General features: G+C 47.6%; 1 protein-coding gene across 1 annotated transcript; it reads left to right on the top strand.

Annotated features, from left to right (window-relative positions):
• Positions 1-17,744: 17,744 nt before the first annotated feature.
• On the top strand, positions 17,745-20,168 carry LOC119386139 (nuclear pore complex protein DDB_G0274915-like). The gene has a single exon (XM_037653483.1). The coding sequence runs from the start codon at positions 17,745-17,747 to the stop codon at positions 20,166-20,168; it is 2,424 nt and encodes an 807-aa protein (XP_037509411.1).
• Positions 20,169-23,845: the final 3,677 nt, after the last annotated feature.

Below are 23,845 nucleotides of genomic sequence, written 5' to 3'. Positions count from 1 at the left end.
AGCCTTTGTTCCTGATGTCATAGAGCTTCCTAAAACTACTATTAAGTCCGTAATAAGACCACGAATTTTCTTGAAGCAAACAAATTTCGAATGTCTACATGCGACCAAGGAAGGAATTTGGTGAGTGAGTGAGTGAGTGAGTGAGTGAGTGAGTGAGTGAGTGAGTGAGTGAGTGAGTGAGTGAGTGAGTGAGTGAGTGAGTGAGTGAGTGAGTGAGTGAGTGAGTGAGTGAGTGAGTGAGTGAGTGAGTGAGTGAGTGAGTGAGTGAGTGAGTGAGTGAGTGAGTGAGTGAGTGAACATTTAGTAGAGTTAGTCAATGGAGTCAGTGCGAAGGTTGTCGTCCTATTGTGAAAGTGTACACGTCAGTGTCACGAGTATACTTCGTCAAAATGTCACACGTGCTTTAGTTACCCTATTTATAGCAACATGAACAGCGCAGCTTTTTGGTTGTTTTAGATATGTTTCAGCCTTTCGAAGAGCCGTAAAAACACATTTACACCAATTCCTATTGGAATGTTCCTTATGCCTTCGAATACTTCCATATGTTTCCGTTGGATTTTTACGGAAATAAATCGCAAATATATGAGAAACTTATGGATAAATCTAGATTCCGTAAGGAAACATGGATTTACTGGAATGGCATACGGAACTATTCAGTAGGGTTCCTTCTCATTGTGCTGGTTCTTTATGCGCTACGAAACCCTATTTTTAGGCATTAAGTTCTCCTATTCCGGAAGCATCACGTCCACAATCCTACGCTCTCATGACTCCGCTTCTCCTTATTAATTGGTTGGTTTAGGAGTTTATGCTGGCACGACGAGCCTTGTTATCGTTGAAGCAGTTTGCAGAAACATAGTTTGGGAATCATTTCCTAAGTTTCGCGGTGTTCAACGATTGGTGGCCCCTGGTTAGGAGTTTAGTGCCTTTCTTCGACCTCAGGCGGACAGACCGCACGACGGCCGCCAGAGCGCAGTCCCTAAAGTGGCACGAGGAACAATAAAAACAAAGTAGTGTAATGAGCCTCTACGCTTTCCCCTCTTCCCCTTAGTAACTACAACGGCGACCCGGCCGTTTTTGGCGCCGTATCCGCCGCCGCCGCCGCCGTTTCCAGTATCCTTGAAATAAGAGAAAAAAAACTAGTGGATGGAACGAGCAGTTTGCAGTATTCAACCTCTGTGCGAAAACTGCGCAAAAAGGTCCTATACGGCTTCATTGGAACCACATTAGGAATACGTGGTAGAAGAGTAAAATAAGATGGTCGTTTGCACAATGAGTAGGTTGTTGAATGCCAGGCGCCATAATTCTTCATCGTGAAGTTTCGCGATGTCATCAACGAGGCCCTACTTCTCAAAAATACATGATTTATAGCGTCTGCTGATGGCCCCTCGATCCACTTCCTGGTAAAAATTACACTGATTTATAGCGTCTCAACTGTCGCGATATTTCCTCGGGGTCTCAGGTTTTCCCCCCCCCCCCGTCCTCTCCCACGAACGACCGGAGAGGGAAATAGTGGCAATTACATAATGTCCGATTCCAACCAATTACAAAGTGCCATAATTCTTCATCTTTCTTCGAGATGAGCGCTTTTCGCTTCCCAACTTCACTGAGCGGACTAGTGTACTTGTTTTGACCAAGAGAGCACGACGGCTTTCTGCTGTGACGTTTCAGCAGCGTTTTTTAAAGCAGTGCTTAAAGGGAGAAATTTTGGTCTGTCTTTCTGCTGCTAGACGTCGCAGGGCCAGAATTGGACTGACGTTGTTCAAAAAGTAAATATCACATATCGCTAGGTATGAGCATTCTTTATAGAAAATGCCATCGTAATTTTAAGGCGTTTCTTAAGGAACAATTTGCCTTCCTCCGTGCCCTCCGCACGAATTGTTGTGTTTCGGTTTCGGTTCTGTAAACGTCATGGGTTGGTGTTGAAAAAGTGAGAAGGCCAAGAAGTGAAATTTAAAAATAATGAGGCTGCCGGTTGTGGGCGCCGTGTCTACCCAGGCGACGTTAAAAAAAGAGTGTGTGAGGGCACGTTTCTTCTGCTTACGCTTTCCCCTCTGTTCCCCTTACCGCCGGTCTTCGCTTGCTGCTGCGCCGGGTACCAGCACGCAACACAGTTGCCTAAAGGGTCCATATCTCACACACTGCCTGCAGCGAAGCACGCATTACGCGGCCAATTTTTTTTCTTCGAAACGCGCGCGGCGTTCGGTTAGCAACTAAGGAGGTTTCATCTTCTTCTTGAAGCTCCTTATTAGCCATAGAGCTTCCTAGAATATTAAAGCGTAAGCCTTTAAGTATCATACTCGCGGTGTCCGTCCGCCCGTTCCATCCGTCCGTTCGTGCCCTGGCATGGTGCCAGCTGTGCCCTCTCCCCCTCACACTCTTCAGCAATCACGTGATGGCACAGCGACGCATAGCAACAGTTGCGCGTTGCTCCTTCTAGCGCGCGTACAACGCGTCGTCCAGCGGCGGCGTCCGTCTGCGGAGTCGGATGGCTACAGGCTATGGCCACAGGCTGTCGCCGAACACCCTCTGGAATTTACAAAATGTCCTTCAATTCTTTACTAGCGGCAATTCTGGCGCTGTGATCGTTTCAGCCACCATGGGAATGATGGGTAGTACATGGACTTGCCTAATCTTCGTGCTTGCGGCTTCGAACGCACTTGTGGCTTTGTTTATTGTTGTGTTTTGACGTTTGTTTCAAATAAAAGAATGGATCACTGTGAAATTTGTGAGCCGATTCGAATTGGTAAACCTAAAAAGATCAAGGTTTACGATCAATGAAGTGGAACTGCTGAACGTTTGTCTCAACTTCGTCTTGCGACAAAGCGGCTGGAGGCCACACGAAGCCAAATGGAGCCGAAAGAACGAAGCTTAGACAAATCCATCTGCTACCCATCATTCCCATGCTGACTGGCGTTGCAATTTCAATAGACACTAGCGCCAGATTTCCCTCTAGTGTATTATTAGGAAACTCTATGTTGGTAGCAACGTATGTACTAGCGTCAACTCGGACGAAACTGAGCTTCTCCGATCTAGCAAGTCCCGGACCAGTTGCCGGTGTCCCGCGGATGCGATTGGCTCATGGATAACTACACTAGGAAGGTATTCCTTCCTCCATGGGTAACCACGTCACGTGGCGCCATTATCACGTGATGCAAATGTCCCGAGGGGCCTCGGGCTGTCTGCGCACTGCGCGCTTGAAATGCTGGCCGCGTCCGTTATGGCGTATGCCATGCCGTCTGCTCCGTTTATGGTAGCAACACCGGCCACAACGCTGACCCAATCCCGACCGCAAGGGCGGTTAGATCGTGAATGATACCTATTTGCTTGTGGCACGACTTAGCATATGTAAACTACTGGAGCGCGCACGCATCGAAGACGCGCGGTGGGCGTTCCGTCGCTTGCCTTGTTCTGGCGAGCACCCGCGTGTTTCCCCGACCTTCAGAAATACGCTCATGCTCAACGCGACGCGCACAAACAATGCTGTGCGAGAAGCGGGCAGAAAAGCAAAGAGAGAGCAAGAGCACGGCTGACAACGCCGACTGCGCCGTCGTCGACAAGAAGAATCGGGGGCACAAACAATGCGAAATGGGCGAAGCAGGAAACGCGTCGCCGAAGAAACGTTTTATATTATTCTGACAGAAAAGCAAAGAGAGAGCAAGAGCACGTCGAACTTTTAAATGCGCAGAACATTTTCGTGTCCACGTTAAGATGGCCGAAAAACCAAAAATATATCTACCCATTCAAGTGTAAGATTTCTGTGTTCGCGTGAGGCACCGCGCCGTCGTCTGCCAGCTGCCAGAGCGAAACATCGTTCCGACGTGCTGGGCTCCCGGACCGTCCGCGTCATCAAAAAAGGCCACTTGTTGCCTCACGCGCAAGCCGAGCGTATGTAATTAAAATACGCGAAACCGCTTTCTGAAAAATGGAACGCAGCTCCACGAAGTGAATGAGGTTTCTTGCTGATGAGTGGGCGACGCTACCGTTCTGTTCCTCGGTCCTAAACCTGTGTTTTGTAAAACCCGAAGAACCATAATGTCTACGTTGAAGTAGCCGACTAGACCATCCAATCACTATAAACGCGTCGAGCTTTGAGAATTGGCTTGTAGGCATCAACTCACTTCCTACATATAGTTTTATATTATTCTGATTCCCTCAAACTCACAGCCCTTCTACTGAAACGGCGCCACAAGGGAAGCCTTCACATTTACACTAACGGTTCTGTCTCTTCGAATGCACACGTCAATCACCATAAAAATCAAAAAGATGACATCATCAACACGAAACGAATTTGTAATTGAAGAACCTTCCAGTCCATCTTCTCGCCGACAGTGTATATGTCATTTCAATGGTCCTAATGAGCAGAATCGCTCCTATAAGGCTTTCACCACCATGCAGTCGAGAAACAACACACATGCGTATCAGTGGACCGGGTCATTGTTCTATATACTGTAATACCGTGCGGATAGGCCGCTCGATCCACGCAGTGACCACTACGCAGATATACCGCCTCCAGAACCGACGCAGCACAAGACTTTGTTCGCTGGCACCTGATAACTTGCCCAGTGGAACTCGGCGAATTACACGCTCGTCTAAACTTGGATCCCAATCTAGCTCCGTCTTCCGTCAGGAATATCGCGAGCTGAAGGCGCTTCTGTGCCGCCTGTGGCTTGGGTGCATTCACGAATTCCTACTCCTACTACTGGAATGGCCAAAACCATGTAAACTGCACCAAAAGCGTTCTCCCATCTTCTGTGGGTGTCCCCGTTTATGCGCCAAGACAAGAACTTTCTAATGCCCGATAAATTCAATCTCCCTTTGTCGGAACAAAGGGTTTTGGGACCTTGGCCGAGTCCGTTTAGCACAGAAGGCTAAAAGCATTATTGTTCTGCGGCAAGGCTAGAGACACTCTAAGGTCATATTCTCGTTTCCTTTTTCTCACCTCTCTTTTTCTTTTTCCTTTTCTTTCTCTTCATTTTTTTGTAACATCTCTTTTCTATCATCTTTTATTCCCCTTACCCCTCCCCCAGCGAGGGTAGCCAGCCGGCTAAGAATGCTAACCTCCCTGTCTTTCCGCTTGTTTCTTCCTTCCTCTTTTGCGTGACTCCTTTTCTTTTGTATGTGCCAAGCCTCGATAATCTCTCGAGTTGTCTGATTATGATGCCGTGATACTATGCGAGTTTCACTGAGCTGGGGTTTACATCTACCACACTGCTGACAATGCGCAGCCATATGCGATAGGCCATCGCTACGATAAATATTCCTATTAGACCTGTCTCTCAAGTCTGGTCATCATTGATCAAATAAAAGCAGTCAGGTATGGAATTGTTAATAATTCCCGGTAGGAGTGAGCTTAAGACCGTGTGACGGGCTCATATTACCGAGTCTTGAACGGTTACTCTTGTAAAATGCTCATTGTTGAGCTTACGCCCTTCTTTGTAATCAATGCTTAAACAAAAATCTCCGCGTTATGTCACTGAATGCTTAATTTTAATTGACTATTCAAATTTATTCATTCTTAGTTTTAATTGACTATTCAAAAACTGCAACCGTGCCGGTTGCAGTTTTTATCGTTCCATCATTCCCTTTCTTTCTCTCCGTGTGTGTGTGTGTGTGTGTGTGTGTGTGTGTGTGTGTGTGTGTGTGTGTGTTGGTGTGTAGCGCGCGCTCGCGCACGCGCGCGCGCGCGCGACTGGGGGAGTTACCACAACGTTACATTACGTTTAGCCTCAACACACCTCCTCTCATGCTAGATGGTTTTATCTTCCGGATGTGCTCTCGCGTCTATCAACTTCATGTCTGCGATAAAGTAGCTGTAATGCCACGCACCATTGCCCTGTCTCATTGCCGAGCATCTGTCTCGTCCACTCCTCTCATCGCGAAATATAACACGGCGGCAGGTGGCAAAACGCAGGTGCTAAGTCAGGGATCTGCGTCTTTCTCTCTATCTCTCTGCTTCCGGCGAGATACACCAACGCCGGCTCTGTGACACCTCTTTCCCCCTGAGCTGTTTCTTCTCAATACGCCCACACACTTCACAAAGGTCGGCCGTGCCTCTCTGCTACAGCACAAATCCGGGCAGCCATTCACCCCGGTTGATCCCTCCCTATGATTACCCAGGATTTGCGGTTCTCGTATCCCATCTCGACCTGGCAAATACGAGAATTGCGGGGGCCTTACTTGCTCTATATTCTGCGTTTTTTTTTCGTGTTTGGGCGTTTTGTGACGTGCAGTCTTTTTTTTTTTTTTTTTGTAGACGCTTCTTTATATTGCATCTCACTATATTTAGAAGCAACAGAAATAGTGCCAACGAAATGGTTCGAAAAAAGACTTAGGAGAGGATGCGTCTGATGCGTTATTCCTCGTATTGATCCTCGTGTAACTCCACGAGCGCCTTATTGTGAAAAGTATCTGCATCTACGCCTGTATAGACCATGTATAATAATGCAAAAGATGCGCGAGAACCTGCCTTGCGTGCAGCTCCGTGTATCCCGTAAAATCGCCACGCTTTCTTTCTCACCCGCCACGGCGGTCTAGTGGTTACGGTGCTCGAGTGCTGATCCAAAGATTGCGGGATCGAATCCCGTCCGCGGCGGCCACATTTCTATGGAGGCAAAACGCCAGAGGCCCGTGTGCTTAGATTTAGGTACGCGTTAAGAACCCTAGGTGGTCGAAATTTCCGGAGCTGTCCACTACGGAGTCTCACGTAATCATATCGTGGTTTTGGGACTTAAAACCTGAGTTATGATACTTTCTTTTTCATTAATATGTGCTGCTGTGTTGCTTACGCGAGAAAAGTGTGAGCTTTCTTACTTCCTGCTAGCACAGCACATTACTTATGCATTTTATAAGAAAACTTCTTCATCCATTTCGCGCCACAGCGGGGGGGGGGGGGGGGTTCTGGATTTGGGGGCGCATTCGCACCGGCGATGGCCAGTCGCGACAAGCTGGTCGCGAAGCTACGGTCGCAAATGGTCGCTTTGGTCGAAAAGCGACCGTTTTGGAGAAGTCGCTCACTCACCGATTATCCCGCTCTATTGCCGGAGTCGCAAAGCTGCTAAACCCAACAGCGGTGCATGAGTACGACTTCGGAATGCTTGTGGCAATACGCCGAAGGTTATTTGACGTGACCTTGCAACGAAACGGACGCAAACAGAAGCGATTGGGGGTTTGAAGGTTTGAGGAAAGGCACGTAGCGATCGCCGCGATGTGAACATCGGTCTCCGTGGATGTCTCCTCAGCCGCCCATCGCGGACTTCTGTGAGTCGCCGGTGGGAATGCCACTTAATTTTGGCCAACCGATATTCTTCGGCGTGCACCTAAAATTAACTGCTCGGGCATGTTTTTTTTTTTCTTTTTTAAGAGCGGAGCTGTTTAACCTCTTCATTGTGCCGCGCAGTGTTAACAAAAACTGCAACTAACTATTACGTCACTGCGCTTTGCCTAGCAACCACCTGGCACAGCTGCGCCTCGCTTCGCCTAGTTCCGGCAACGCTCTGCATCACCGCGCCAAGCTGCTACGACCCCGCACCTACTCCGTCTAGCCACGACGTCCCTTCGGTCACCTAGCAACCACCTGGCATAGCTGCATCCTCCTTCGCGTACTCGAGCCATGGTTTTGCGCCGGCATTCTTGGCTACCGCGCACCTATTACACCTAGTAACGCCGACATTGCGTGCCCGCCGAGTGTTCACTTGACTTCGCCAGATTTCTCCTCGCACAACGGGGTAGAAAGAGAGAGAAAGAAAGAGATAGAAAGAAACAGAAAGAGACAAAGAAAGCATAGCATAGCCACGTATAGTATAGTAGAGCAAGGGATGGGAAAGGGGATTGAGGGAAAGGAGGACGGGAGAAGGGTGAAGCATAGCATAGCCGCGTATACTACAGTGTAACAAGGTAGTGGAAAGGGAAGTGTGGGTTAGGAGGAGGGAATGGAGTAGAGTTCACCACTTAAGCAACCTAAAGGAAACATTAGTTAAAAGAAATTACCCGCAAGATGCTCTAAACAAGGTGTTCAACTAATCATGTCAACTAGATAGGAAATCATCACTAGCTCAAAGGGCCCCCGTAGCACAGCCTAACCAGCCGCCAGCATTTATAACCAAATACTCAAATGCGCTACCAAACATAAATAATATCCTCCGTAAGTATTACCCCATACTGGCAAGCAACGAGCGCCTTAGAAAAGCGTTTCCCGGAGTGCCAAAGGTCGTGTATCGCGGCAATAGGAATTTTAAGGACATGTTAGTGCACGCAAAAGTAAACCCTCATTCTACTGCCCACATAACACCTTGTTCTCTTGTTCTCGTCCAAGATGTAAGACTTGTAAGCACCTTCAAGATGACGTTATAGTTAAAAGCACCGGAAGTGATTACGTCTATCATGTAAAATCTACTTTTACCTGCACTAGTTCAAACGTTATCTACATGATCGAATGTTCATATTGTAAAAAACGGAACAATGGCGAAACAGGACAACCTGTTAATGTTAGATTAAACGGGCATCGCGCGGACACGGCGAAGAAGTTACCCAGAGCAGTGGCACATCATTTTAATGTAGCAGGTCACAACTTCGAAGATCTCAAACTTTACATAATTCAGTCAAACTTCCAGTCCACAAGAGACAGAAAATATACAGTCATACCTTATTCAAAGTTCAATACACTCCAGCCAGCTGGCATTAACGTTTCTAAGGGGGCTCTTGAATCTATTCGGTATGGTACATGCACAACGAAAACCAATTAGAGTTAAGTCTTTCTTCTAGGAATTTCGAACCTACTATTGTTAAACTGCCACGTGCTTCCACTGACAATCATTCAGTGAAACGTATACCCTCCCGTCTCCCCCCCCCCTTTTTGTTCCTTTTTTTTCCGCATTCCTTATGACTCACCCAGTCGTCACGGTGGCCCCTCCCCCACCCCTTCTTCCTTCTGGTGGAGAGGGCACGAAGCATATACACACGATAACTAAGGAAATCACTTCCAGCCTTGAAGAAGACAAGTCCGCTTGTCGAGACGTCGGCTCGAGCACCCACCCCCTGTTTACGGATTTTTCATCGCAGCTTTCATCTTCCACTTCCTGCCGTTTTTCGAAGCATAGCGATAGTTATGGCGACATGTATATTATTCACACGAACAGCATCAAGCCAGAAGGCGTGCATGCGTCGCGAACGTCGCTTATTCGAAAGTTTGCGAGCCAGGACTGTGGCCGGGATGTGTACGAGATGGCCGTGCACGGCATCGTCGCACTGCAGGAAAAGTGCGCGTTGCACCAAACTTGGCCGTTATTAAGAACACCGCCTTCGTGGAAAGAAATTGCGAGGCGCAGGGAAGATGTCTCAGAGGTTTTCATAAAGGCTTCGTATAACAGCCTATATCATCTTTAAAACGACGTCCGAGCTATACAAAGCCGGGTTTATCAAAAGAGCCTCGTTATTTCGTTTCACTGGGCGCAATCTCTGCAGCATGTGAACTCGAAGCTTGCGATCTGGTGGCACATATGTTGGCTATTATGTACAGAATAGCGGTGGTAACTGCGAAAGCTGCCTCACCTTCCCCCCTTGCGCCAATAAAAAAATGTGCACTGCATGGAACTGCGACGTTCGTTGACAGTGCGCACTGTTTCTCAATATCTGTCGCTGCATTCCATAGACATTCAGAGTTATTACGAGTATTTTTCTTTCATAGGTCTTAGTGGACTCCCTTGGCATTATGTGAGCCCCGCTTAGAAATTGCGTTTATGGCTCAAAGAGTCGGCAGACATTATACGCCATCGTTTCTAGTCACGTATACTATCACCAACCTCATTTTTCCCCTCTTGTATGGTTTAAACTGAATTCATAACCAGTGTTTTCTATTTTAGGTCGTTCCTGTTGCCACCCCCCGCATTCTCATCACGTTTATGCAGCCTTCCATTGACAGACTTCGTTCTGTTAGGTTGGTTCTGAAGTTTCCAGAAACTTAATTTGCCATGCGGTCCCTGCTCGTGATGGCAATGCGTTTCCTACTTCCTTTGTCGATGATTCCAACGTTTCTCGCAATTTCGTGTCTTTGGTATGTGGAAGTGAACGTATCTACGGCTTTTGAAATCGAGACAACGGCCTCAAAAGATTAGTTTTCTTTGTATTGGCTATTATGCGTCCACGCAGCAGTAATGTCTCGCACAATTTCCGTTTTCCTATATCTTCTCAGCTTCAATCATGTTATTTTGTTTTAATCTTTAGGAAACGTGTTATCAATGATATCGCTATGCTATTAAAGTATTTTTCGTTTTGTTTTATCTTACGTACACACACCGGAAACTCAGTGACCACAGACTCTTACCCGTGTGCTAAAGAAAAATTTCGGACACTGTACTACATTGCTGGTTAGATATTTGGTCAGCCTCCGTTTACGTTATCTATGAAGGGGACATGTTTTTCATTGTATACTATGCTTCAGTAAAAGATAAAGATTTTCTGAAATGAGCATTATCTTCGGGTTCAAACGTTGTGGCTGGTGTTTTCGGGCCACAAACCCCAGAGTTTCTTTGACGAGTATGTTCTTTTTTACAAGGATGCGCGGTTTTCTTGACAGCCTTTGTCGGCATCGTAGAAGATGCCGTAGGGCAGATACGTCAGATTCTTTTGCAGAAACAGAGCATTCTTTCTTCCTTTTTCAACCACCGTCGAGGCACCGGCAGCATACTTGCATACGCCGTATCTCATCGTAACGCTGAGCCCTGCTTTCCGCACCACTAGGCACACTACATGTAAAGCAGCAGCGCACAACTAAAGAACGAAAAGGCAACATTCGTTGTTAGTGAAAGTTTATTACTCGTGCGAGGATCTCTGCAAAGGCATGCACCAGGAGCTGTCGAACTAATGACCCGGATAATGGCGGAAAAGTAGCATCATCGGGGGATAACGCAATTTCACGCTTCACAGCTGCGAAATGCGTGGTAATCTCGCCCCTCCTTGGCCCATTCCTCTTGAGACGTGTTGTTGGGTTTTCACCACTTCGTTCCCGTGCCATCCCTACACTGTAAATGGGCAAAAGACCAACATTTTAGACGGAATGACAGTAGCCCGCTAAATGACAATATAACCTACGGAGCAACGTGGCATAGGACCCCGCACAGAAAGTAAGCGTTCACTTCTTGTCGCACCTCCCTCGCGTACCTAGTGAGGAAACTATGGGCTTCCTGACGGGCATACTCCCGTCTTTCCTGTCGTCGCCATTCTTCATAAGTATTCTTCATAAGCACGCTGCTCGTCGGGTGTTGTCACACTGAGCGGCCCCACCCCATACTTGCTACGGACTGCCATGCCAACGCAACGCCTCGACTCGACTATACTCGACGACAACTTATCTTGACATTGGAGCGAAGGCTACGGAGGCGGGGCTTCCGCACATTCGTGTTGCTCCGCATGTAGTACGGCAGCTTGCGGCTGATTTCGGTTGTGCTCGCTCGCATCGTTAACGCGTTTAGAAAACATATTCACGAAAATTGTGAAGGGAATGTGAACGGGAGAGACATTTCGATTGTTCAGAGTACATTTTAGTGTCATATTACGAGTACATTTTTCTTGGAGAACTAAACGGTGCGTTTGCGGCCGCACACTGACCCACTACGTCACGGACGCCATGTTTACTTTGGAAAACGGGCATGCTGAAAAGGTGGTGCTGTCTAAGAAATGGAAAGAAAAGGAAGGCATTCTTGCGAGGTGAACAATAACTGTATTTTACCTACGACTTCCCGCAACTGTTTCAGTCTCATAATAAATAAAGCAACATTTATTTGAGCAAGAAAAACGAGAAAATTATCAGTAAACGTAAGTACTATTTCTTGGCACGGTAGCAGGCATGCACTTCGGTTCTGTAGCTTCCACAGTGCTGTCAAGGAAAGTTGTCGCCGAGTATAACGTGGCGAAACACGCACTGGCTGATGGAGCATGTATTGTGGTAGTAGGTGACAGTTGGTGACTGTGATAGTTGGTAACACATTAATTTGGTAACTGCACTGGGTACGAGACACTAGAGTAGAAAAAGACAGAACGAATCCATACATCACGCGGTCATACATTCATCTATACATCACGCGGACGAATCCATGCATTAGAAATAGCATGCGGGTCATGACTGTTCACACGGCCGTCGTGACGCGGTCAGACTTGCGCACGCGCGTTGTTCTAGGAGGACGTTTGCGTGGTTTCAATAAAGGAGTTGTTAGTCTGCGTTCGCCCTGTCTTCTTCTACTCTGGTGTATAGTCCCCAGCGCATTTTAAGTTCCCTAAATAACGGGCTGACTCATTTTTATCACGTTAATGCGTTAGTATTTCCACAGCTCTCTAGAAGGCAACAGGGGTTTTATGAGTTTACTGCTTCAAATACTTATTTGAGGCATCAAAGTGATAAAACTCCTGGCGCCTTGTTGTGAGTGTTGTGAGTTCCACTTCTTCCTAGAGGGCACAAGGAGTTTCTGTATACGGATAACGACACAAAGAAATCAAGGAGGCGTGCCATATACAGCTCCCCTGAAGAAGATGCTGGCACCATGACGACGTTTTTTGGGATGCTTTGCTGAAGATTTATCTACAAGAATATTCCGCGCATTCCCTGAGAGCAAGTGGCAGACCTTGAAAGATGTGCAAGACACAAAAACAGAAAATTCGAGGCGATGGAGAGACCTCCTTGCTTCTTTTTCTTTTTGTTGTACGCGCTTGAAAGAGAAAGGAAAAGATAAATCTCCGCTAAAGGGGACCATGAGGCGACGCGAAGCAGCGTTTCGGCATGTCGAGCCCGCGTTTCAGAGGGGAAGTGGAGAGCGGGAGGGGAGAGGGGAAGTGAGAGAGGGAAGGGGAAGGGGAGGGAGTAAGAGAAGAGGGAGAGGGGGAGGGGAAGTGGGAGAGGAGGTGTGTGGAAAGGGTTTGCGCATGCGCAGTAAGGGTGGCCACGCCGCACACCACCACCACCACCGCCGCTTTGAAATCCGCCATAAGATGCTTCGCATCTAAAACGTTTGCCTGAGCTTGAGCGCCATCCATAAGAGTGGCTTGTTGGGCTTTCTTGTATAACATCTTTTACTGCATTGTAGCACGGCAGGCACAAGGGCACACCGTAAAGTGAACATCTGACGGCACATAGCGCGAAATATACAGTTCTGCTGCTTTAGACTAGACATTAGCGCTGTGTGTCGCGGAATTTTTCTGGCGATAGGAATTATATGGAAACTCTAGGCGGGTTCTTTTGTCGTCGCCATCGCCTCCCGCATATATATATATATATATATATATATATATATATATATATATATATATATATATATATATAATATATATATATAAGCCAAAAATAAGAATAACTCCAAAAAATTTTCCGAAGCGTGCGACCCGTGTGCTTAGATTTAGGTGCACGTTAAAGAACCCCAGGTGGTCAAACCTTCCGGAGCCCTCCTCTACGGCGTTCCTTATGATCATATCGTGGTTTTGGGACGTTGAACCCAAACAATTATTTACGGCGAGTTATTTATATCCACCTATTACCGCTAGCGGTACGCAGCGCTTGCAGGTGCTTCAGCGTGTTCGCTGTCACCCGCGAGAGGGCCCGAAGGGCGCGCTCTAAAGGCCCGAACACACGTACGCGTTGCAGCGCGTCAACGCGTGACTTTTTTACGCGGCGTCGCGCCCTCTCCCTATGGAGAGGGAGGGCGCGCAGCTTCGTGTAGCCGCGCGCCCTCTCTCCCCATAAGGAGAGGGCGCGACGCCGCGTCAAAAAGTCACGCGTTGACGCGCTGCAACGCGTACGTGTGTTCGGGCCTTAAAGGCCTTCGCCCCGCTAGTAGCTGCGTTGGGCCGGCTGCTCTTGTGCTCTAAGGAGCCGCAGCGTTTGAGTAGGACAAAACGCAGGCGGCGTTGGGTAAAACGCACGGGACGCCACACGTGGCGAAATTAAATGTATGCGAGACCAGAGAGACACGGGCCATGCTGCGTCGTTACCCGCGCTGCGTTTCCGTCGTCTCGCTGCTGACCCACGCTCGTTTTCGATTTATGGATCTTGGGATAATGCTAGCGCAAGAGCCCAGGAGTGGCCTGGATTGTACGCATTCGCCCACGCGGCTCGCAAATTTCTTGGTTCCCTTAGCTCCTCGGGTGCCCAATTCTAAAAACTCTCCAGTGTTTCGCCGGAGTTAGGATGTGCGCCTCCGACTTGTACTTTGACATACAGGCCTTCGTCGACCATGCTCGCGCGCTTATCTCTTGAAGGGGGAGGTTTGTACGCCTTGTGCTTTCACCGCAAAGTTTGCGTTGAAGCTATAGACCGCACAAAGGTCACTTCGCTCGCTGCCAGCTGCTAGCTAGAAGAGCCAAAGTAGGGGCAAGTTGAAGTAGCAGCTGCGGCAGTTGTTAGTTCGCGCTCGTCCTGTGTATACCTGTGCGTTCTTTTCATGCGTGCTGCTTTATTGCGATAGCAATTATATGGACAGTCTCGGCTGGATTGTGCCGTCGCCGTCACCGCCGTCATGCACCGTATATGTATAAGTATGTATATATATACATATATAAAGTCCCAAAGAAAAATAATTTAGAAAAATGCTTCGGAAGCGCGGAATCGAACCAGCGACCTCTCGGTCCGCAGCGCGTGACGCTAACCACTGCGCCAGAAAGCGCTGATCCTATGGGTAGCTAACGGCGAGCGTTTATACACACCCTTTACCGCTGGCAGGACTCGGAGACGGCAGGCGCTTATAAGCGTTTCTTCATTACCAGCGAGATGGCGCGAGGAGCGCGACGGGCGGATTCGTCGGCGAGCGAGCTCGCTTCTTCTTATATTGCGCTGTCTGCTTGCGCGGTTTTCTCGTGGTGAGGGGAAGAGGGATGTTTCAGGCTTTCACCGTGATGTCCGCGCTCGTGTTACGGAGCGTACGAAAGTCACTCGAGCTCAAGGGACGCCGCTAAACGAACAAACAGAAGATGAGCGTGAACTATCAAGTGTCACAGCTCGACACTTGAAGCACGCTAGTTTCCGTCGCTGCTTCGGCCGCCTTTGCAACAAGAGCGCTGTTCAAACTGAGAGTATCCATTGGCAAGCCTCACTTCGTATAGCATTAGTTTCTTGCTATCGCATTCATTGCTTCGCCCTTGCGGCGAAACTGTGACTTTTTGTGTTTGATCGGCGCGCTGCAAGAGTCGAGCAGTGACAGTTGTTAGATCGCGCTCACCCTGTGTGTGTTCTTTTTGTATGTTCTTTGTGTTTGAGCAGCACGCAGCAAGTTTCCAGCAGCTTGCCGTTCTTCGTATGGCATTCCAATTGGTTGCTACCACATTCATCGTTTCGCCGTTGTGGCAAAACTGTGACTTTTTTATGTGTGTGTCCTTATTCTTGCCGCATTACAACAAACTTACGTGTGTGCTGTAACCTGCTAGTCGACGCTAGAAGAAACAAAAATTGAAACCAACGAAAGATGGAGCAGAATGTTGAAAAGAACTGTACACAGCGCATTGAATGTTAGAGTTTAAGAAAGCATCATATTTGAGTGACCGTCGTGAGTCCGCATAGGTTTGTGAGAGCTGCATTAAAAGTACCCAGTGCCAGTGTCATCACCTTCCTGCACTTCGACACTTTCCCTGTTGCGCAGAAAAAAAAAGCTTTATAAGTTCTAGTAAACAACGTGGTCGTTAGTTTCCGAACACACTTGCTGGGAGCTCAGTTTAGCGGAGGCGAGAGAAAAACGCGAGCGGACAGCTCGTAAACACGAAATTTACATCTTTATTATTATTATTATTATTATTATTGTTATTATTATTATTATTATTATTGTTATTATTATCAATAATATTAAATGCGAAGCATTTCTTACCGAACCTCTCGCACATTGAGCGTTTCTATCTATCTATCTATCTATCTATCTATCTATCTATCTATCTATCTATCTATCTATCTATCTATCTATCTATCTATCTATCTATCTATCTATCTATCTATCTATCTATCTATCTATCTATCTATCTATCTATCTATCTATCTATCTATCTATCTATCTATCTATCTAGCCGCCTAGGTCTGGGTGCTCTCATGCTCGCCTCCTTAACTTGTTGTTGACCAAAATTGGCATGGGAGGGTAAGAGGATTTGACGAATATGACTGTTGGGCCATGACATGAATAACGTGAAAATCCTGTCGCGTACGTCGTCAAACCCTTTCATCCAGACATGTGTGGCACAAACCCGTTTACCACGGGCCGTGGTATACGGGAATGCGCCACAGGGCCCGTGGTAAACGGGTTTGTGCCACAGGTGATTGAAAGTTTATATCTACCAAAGAACGGCGAAAGCAGACATTGGTAAAAACTTGCGTCTGCAGGGTTGACCCGACGAATGCAAAGAATAAGAAATTGCACATCATCTCCCCCTAGTGGCAACCATGGTGGGATGCGAAAGCATGCACTTCGTTTCGATAATACAGACGTACGTGCTCTAACATGAGTGCTGACATTACGTCATACCATAAGTTACCCTATAAATGCCAGTGCTGTCGACGTGCCTGGTAAGCCCACAATGGGCACACAACTACTACAATTACAAAAACACATCGATCTACCTCGTAACGCTTGGCTCAAAGCCAAAAAATGCAGCACAGAACTATTCGCTGTCTGCTTCGCATGATACCACCAAATTCGTAGGATCTGCCAAATTTTATTATTATTATTATTATTATTATTATTATTATTATTATTATTATTATTATTATTATTATTATTATTATTATTATTATTATTATTATTATTATTATTAGTTTTCCCTTCTCAGTCTTTCCGCATAGTTGTATATATGCAATCTAATTTTTTATTCCCCGTCAATATTTCTCGTGTTGTCTTATTTTACACCTCCCCTTTTGTGTTCATTTCTCTTTGTGTACGTGTTTTTGCTCTTTTTATTTCTGAAAACTGTCTGTATTGTATTGTTTATTTTTATTGTTTTTTTTGCGTGCGCCAGCACAAAGACCTTACGGTTGTTCCTGGGCACGTTAAATAAATGATTGATTGATTGATTGATTGATTGATTGATTGATTGATTGATTGATTGATTGATTGGTTGGTTGATTGATTGATTGATTGATTGATTGATTGATTGATTGATTGATTGATTGATTGATTGATTGATTGATTGATTGGTTGGTTGGTTGATTGATTGATTGATTGATTGATTGATTGATTGATTGATTGATTGATTGATTGATTGATTGATTGATTGATTGATTGATTGATTGATTGATTGATTGATTGATTGATTGATTGATTACGGATGTAGTGACGTCAACCCACATGCCTGCTTCGCCAGCTGCCGTTTGACTTCTTTCTGGGTAGCCACTGTCGCTAGGTGGCGGTACCAGTTTAGGCGTGAGACGAACAGCCCCACGAAAAATCCCAACAAACTAGAACCTCCTGGCATAGCAGCAAAATGTTAGTTTCTTTAAGTGAAACACAATGAATGTCGCTGCGTTTGTTCTTGTTTTACCCTTCTCTGTTCATTTCCCTAATCCCTAAAGCAAAATTGATATTGTATAATCGTTACTAACGAAGACTTTATTCTGTACTGCGGCAACTTCTTCACACCCTATCATCTTCATCTTTTAAGTGGGCACAGGCAAAAAATTCAGAATCATCATCATAATAGATAATGTCGGGCCCAGAGGCCGCACGTCTGTCGTCCGCCCGCCGCTTCCAGGAGATCGCCAGCCCCTGAGACACCTGCGGGCAAGAAGCGGTCTGATGGACGTGCGCGGTGGCACGAGTGAGAATGACGAATCCAAGGGCAAGCCCGATGGCAAGACCAAGGGGAAGCCCAAGGAAAATGATGGTGCTACCAAGGAGGAGGACGCCGCTGCGTCAGGGCAACAGAAGCCTGTGCCTAATGGATCCTTCGGCGTGACCGGCAATGCAGTCGTCACCCCGGCATTCAAGGCTGCCCACCAAGACGTCATGGCGCTGCACTCTGGGTCAGCGAATCCTTCTGCAGCCGCTCCAAGCAAGAACAGCCAGGTGAACTGGAGTGAGGTGACGCTTACGCCATCATCACCTATGACAACGGCTAAGCCACATACTTTCGGCTGCCCTATCGACGATGTTGGGAAACCCTCCGGCTTTACCTTCAGTGCGAACTTGTCGGTCACAGGTAGCCAGGTGAACAAGAGTGCGGCAGGCTCCTCCACCGCATCAGCCATGGCGACGCCCTCGACATTTAGTTTCGGCAGTGCTCAATCTCCTGGCTTTAGCTTCGGTGAGAACCCATCGGTCACAGGCAGCCAGGTGAACCAGAGTGCGGCAGGCTCCTCCACCGCATCAGCCATGGCGACGCCCTCGACCTTTAGTTTCGGCAGTGCTCAATCTCCCGGCTTTAGCTTCGGTGAGAACCCGTCGATCACAGGCAGATCTTCCGGCTTTAGCTTTGGTGCAGACCTGTCGGTCACAGGCAGCCAGGTGAACAAGAGTGCGGCAGGCTGCTTCACCGCACGGGCCATGGCGACACCCTCGACATTTAGTTTCGGCAGTGCTCGACCTCCCGGCTTTAGCTTCGGTGAGAACCCATTGGTCACATGCAGCCAGGTGAACCAGAGTGCGGCAGGCTGCTTCACCGCACCGGCCATGGCGACACCTTCGACATTTAGTTTCGACAGTGCTAGACCTCCCGGCTTTAGCTTTGGTGCAAACCTATCGGTCACAGGCAGCCAGGTGAACAAGAGTGCGGCAGGCTGCTTCACCGCACCGGCCATGGCGACGCCCTCGACATTTAGTTTCGGCAGTGCTCGACCTCCCGGCTTTAGCTTTGGTGCAAACCCGTCGGTCACAGGCAGCCAGGTGAACAAGAGTGCGGCAGGCTGCTTCACCGCACCGGCCATGGCGACACCTTCGACATTTAGTTTCGACAGTGCTAGACCTCCCGGCTTTAGCTTTGGTGCAAACCCATCGGTCACAGGCAGCCAGGTGAACAAGAGTGCGGCAGGCTGCTTCACCGCACCGGCCATGGCGACGCCCTCGACATTTAGTTTCGGCAGTGCTCGACCTCCCGGCTTTAGCTTTGGTGCAAACCCGTCGGTCACAGGCAGCCAGGTGAACAAGAGTTCGGCAGGCTGCTTCACCGCACCGGCCATGGCGACGCCCTCGACATTTAGTTTCGGCAGTGCTCGACCTCCCGGCTTTAGCTTTGGTGCAAACCCATCGGTCACAGGCAGCCAGGTAAACAAGAGTGCGGCAGGCTGCTTCACCGCACCGGCCATGGCGACGCCCTCGACGTTTAGTTTCGGCAGTGCTCAACCTCCCGGCTTTAGCTTTGGTGCAAACCCATCGGTCACAGGCAGCCAGGTGAACAAGAGTGCGGCAGGCTGCTTCACCGCACCGGCCATGGCGACACCTTCGACATTTAGTTTCGACAGTGCTAGACCTCCCGGCTTTAGCTTTGGTGCAAACCCATCGGTCACAGGCAGCCAGGTGAACAAGAGTGCGGCAGGCTGCTTCACCGCACCGGCCATGGCGACGCCCTCGACATTTAGTTTCGGCAGTGCTCGACCTCCCGGCTTTAGCTTTGGTGCAAACCCATCGGTCACAGGCAGCCAGGTAAACAAGAGTGCGGCAGGCTGCTTCACCGCACCGGCCATGGCGACGCCCTCGACGTTTAGTTTCGGCAGTGCTCAACCTCCCGGCTTTAGCTTTGGTGCAAACCCGTCGGTCACAGGCAGCCAGGTGTACCAGAGTGCGGCACGCTGCTCCACCGCACCGGCCATGGCTACGCCCTCGACATTTAGTTTCAGCAGTGCTCGATCTCCCTGCTTTAGCTTCGGTGAGAACCCGTCGAACACAGGCACATCTTCCGGCTTTAGCTTCGGGGCGAACCCTTCGACCTCAGGCAGACAGGTGAACCAGAGTGACGTGGCCCGGCCCCTTTCGTTACCCAGCGAAAACGGTTTGCCATCGGTTTTCGCCAATGGTCACCCCTATGTTCCAGGTTTCAACTTCGCTGCCAGCCACTGGGACACAGTGCAAGTCATCCCGATTCACGCTTCCGGACCGGTCAATATAATTGTCGAAGCTGAGGCGCAAAAGATTGCCGATAATGGAAAGAAAAAGCAAAAGAGGAGGAAGAAAAAGCAGGGGGTGGTTAAGCCCAGCAAGCATGTAAAAGATGACCCCTACTCTTAATGCGCCGTGAGACGCGTGGACGCATCTTGCTACTGCAGCGACTGACGGGCCATTCGCCAAATTGGTTTGGGTTATCCTGTGCTAACCGTGCAAAATTCGTCCTTCTTTCTTCAGGAACTGTCATAACAAGTAGACTGGACAAAGAGTACCGAGGAAAGAATGCCTACGCCAACGCGAATACTCGCTAAATCAAGCCTCGCTGTTGTAAAAGACAATTAAGGTCATTGAACTGTCGCATGGATTTCGTTGACCGCAACCCAATGGCTTATTTCCCCAGGAGACGCTGTGTCATCTCGTAGCCACTGTGGTTGTGTCATGAACAGCAACATTCTGAAAGAGACACGCCTTTCTATGAACGAATCAGACATTTAGGACATATGCTCTCCGGAAGTCGGGCGGAGCGGCTGAAGCTGGGATATGTTAACCTGCTCGAAGTACTCGCATTCATCAATAACCTGCTATGCAGTGCAGCACTTCTACCATAAATTAGTTGCATGAGGCCACCCCTATTTGCTGTTTCCATTTTCTCCACTTAGCCATCGTGTCTATTTCTGTTCTTCTCGTAGTTATTTTAATCATGCTCAACGTGAACCAACTTGCACCATATTTCTGATTTAAGTTAGCCTCCCCAATGCATGTTTTGTTTGGTGCGGTGTCGACTTTTCGGATTGTACTATCTTGAGCCTTTCAGAAGCCACCCATGAATGACTGTCTATAAGTGCGCCAAAGCGGTACAACATAATTTCGAGGCACTCGATATCTTATTGCAACAAAAATTTCATAATGCGTTAATTTGTGTGTTATAATAACTAATTCTAATTCAATTGTAATTAAATATCTATTTATTGTGAAGTCATTCATGCTTCGTTTTTGCATTAATAGAATGAAATCTTACGCCAGAAATATGGGGCGAATTCGTGTTCGGGTATGTCCATTTGGAGCAAAGAAATATTGTACCTTTGACGTGGCTCGCGGGAAGGGGCACGTCGAACGACTAGTCGAACAGTGCAGTGCTTTCAGCAAACATCATATACAACAGTACACTGCAATATCAAGTTAAATGAGGACAAATTTATTATGCAGGAGGTTCACTTCATCCAAAGCTCAATGTATCTTGCTCTCTCTTAGCCCCTAGTCATTACAAGTGGCAAGAACAAGTGGTGTACACAATTCAGTACATAGCGTGTCAAAGGATTAAAACCAGCAAACAAATACTTGAAGGACGTTTTAGCTTCGCCGTCAAGAATAGACAGCAATAGCGTAATTGGTGCACCTAACATTGGCCATTTTAAACTGTCTTGGAATGGCTGCTGCATGTAAAGTTGTGAGCTGCCCGTTACGCCATAATTCATCATTCTGCGTATTAGCGAAGTACCCACTACGCATGAGCTGGGCAATACGCGCACCAACACAGCTTCACGCTTTGTGGATGCTGTTGCTGACGATTATGATGACTTATGCCTGAGTGCTTTGTAATGCGCGGGCCTTTAAACCATCCACTAGTTGCGCATTTCATATGGTGTGACGCCTAATGCGCTTCTACGCTTCTGCCACGCAATATTACGGGAGTTCACGGGACGCCTCGTACTGTATAGCACATGCACAGCGGTTTTTTTTTTTATTATTGAAAGTGTTTCAATCACTGGCGTGGCCCTGTGGTAGAACACCTGGTTGTCACGCCGGAGCCCTGGGTTCGATTGCGGCTCGAACCCATGATATTTATCGCGATTTTTCGCTCACGGACAACGACGTCGACACCAGCGCCGACGCCGACACCGAAATTTCTGCCAAACGCGCTTTTTAACGCTAGCTCGTTAAAATTTGACAAGTCCGGTGTTTAACATGCTGGGCACATATAGAGCAGCACCAGATGAATTTCCTGGAGAACTATTTGTACATGTATGTATCTATATATGGAATATCAGCGGGGATATCTCAGTGTGTAAACTGCCACATCATTTCCTACATAAAAACCTAAAAGAAATAACCTCAACATACACACACACACTTCGCCAGCTGCCGTTTTAGCTCTGTCTGGGTGACCACTGTCGCTAGTGGCTGTAACGGTGTTTATGGGCAAGGGGGTGAGGCGGAGGGGCGACAACGCCATTAGAAATCTCGACTGAACAGAGGCAAACATCTTTGCTGCGAAAAAGGTCCCAGGGCTGCCTTAATTGAAACAAAGGGATTATCTTTACGTTTGATTTTGCTTCACCCTTCTGTGATTATTTCCCTGTTCACTAATGAAGTAAAATTTATTCTCTCGAATTCCTTATTACTGCCTACTTTATTCTGTACTGCAGTTTTAATTATATCCTTGTTTTATTTCTGTTACTCTGACTGCTCACTCCCGTACTAGTGACAAAGCGTTTGTGCTGTAATTTTAGCCTCAGGAATATGTACCAACTAGAGCCAAATGAAATTTTACTTAGTGTCCAGAATCGACGCCCGCAGGGAACGTAAGCCGTGGCTTCACGTGCCACTGACAAGCGCCTTCTTTATTTTCTTCTCTTGAGGTCGCGCGCTCTGCGGTTTTGTTTGCAGCCTGTTTTGTCTGCGGTTTTGTTTGCTGCAGGGTCTCGCGATAACGCGAGCGCAAGAGTCCGAGAGTGGCTTGCGTTCTGCGCATGCATCCTGGCGGCTCGCGAAGTTCTTGGGTCCCCAATTCCAAAACTGCCTGGTGTTTCGCCGCAGTTGGGATGTGCGCCTTCGACTTGTACTTTGTCACACAGGGCGTGGTCGACCGTGCTCGCACGATTATTTCTTGAGGGGGAGTTTTGTACGTCTTGGGCTTTCAATGCAAAGTTTACGTTGAAGCTATATACCACACAAAGGTCACTTCGCTCGCTGCAGCGGCCACGTTTGCGAAAGGACTGAGCTGCTAGCTAGAAGAGCCAAAGTAAGGGTTAGTTGAAGTAACGACTGTGACAGTTCGCGCTCGTCCTTTGTACACCTGTGCGTTCTTTTCGTGCGTCCTTCTTTGTGTTTGAGCAGCGTGCTTCAAATGTCGGGCTGAGAGAGTTGTTAGTTCGCACTCGCCTTGTGTGTTTTCTTTTCCTGCTTCTTTTGTGCTTGAGTAGCGCGGAGCAAATTTCTAGCTGCTTGCCGTTCTTCCTGTGACATGCCAATTTCTTGCTCTCGCATTCATTGCTTGAGGCGAAACTGACTTTTCGCTAAAGAACAGCAGACGGTCGAAACTTCCGGAGTCTGTCACTAAGGCGCGCCCCATAGACATATCGTAGTTTTGAAACGTAAAACCCCAGATTTTATTATTACTATCATTAATATCATTGTCTTTTTGTATTTGATTTTCCAATTTTCCTCCCACAATCAGGCCTCCGTTTGAGTTATTTCCTGACACCCGCTGCGCTCTGACGCGCGCCTTGCAGGACCCCAGTAGAGTAGAGTAGAGTAGATCCTATAACTTTGGCACACACCCACGCTGGGGGATTGGCCAAGAACCGGATAGTTTTTAAAATCTAATTGTTAAAGTAAAGCGTAGATTTTTTCTATTTAAGAGGAAAGAAGTAAAATGAAAAGAAAAATTAAGAATAGAAATAGAAAATCATATAAACAATGAAGCGGAGAATTTGAATAAAAAAGAATAAAGAAATTTTGAAAAGTAGAAAAACAAGAGGAAAGATTGATTCTATAGCCTAAATCTCTGTGAACCTTTA

The sequence above is a fragment of the Rhipicephalus sanguineus genome, chromosome 3 (assembly GCF_013339695.2).
Source record: "Rhipicephalus sanguineus isolate Rsan-2018 chromosome 3, BIME_Rsan_1.4, whole genome shotgun sequence".
Classification (NCBI taxonomy): Eukaryota; Metazoa; Arthropoda; class Arachnida; order Ixodida; family Ixodidae; genus Rhipicephalus; species Rhipicephalus sanguineus.
The sequence above is the reverse complement of the archived record's forward strand: the minus strand, read 5'-3'. Positions and strand labels throughout refer to the sequence as shown.

What these genes read in the sequence shown, in the direction of transcription:
- LOC119386139 (XM_037653483.1), top strand. Translation starts at nt 17,745, where the DNA reads ATGGACGTGCGCGGTGGCACGAGTGAGAATGACGAATCCAAGGGCAAG.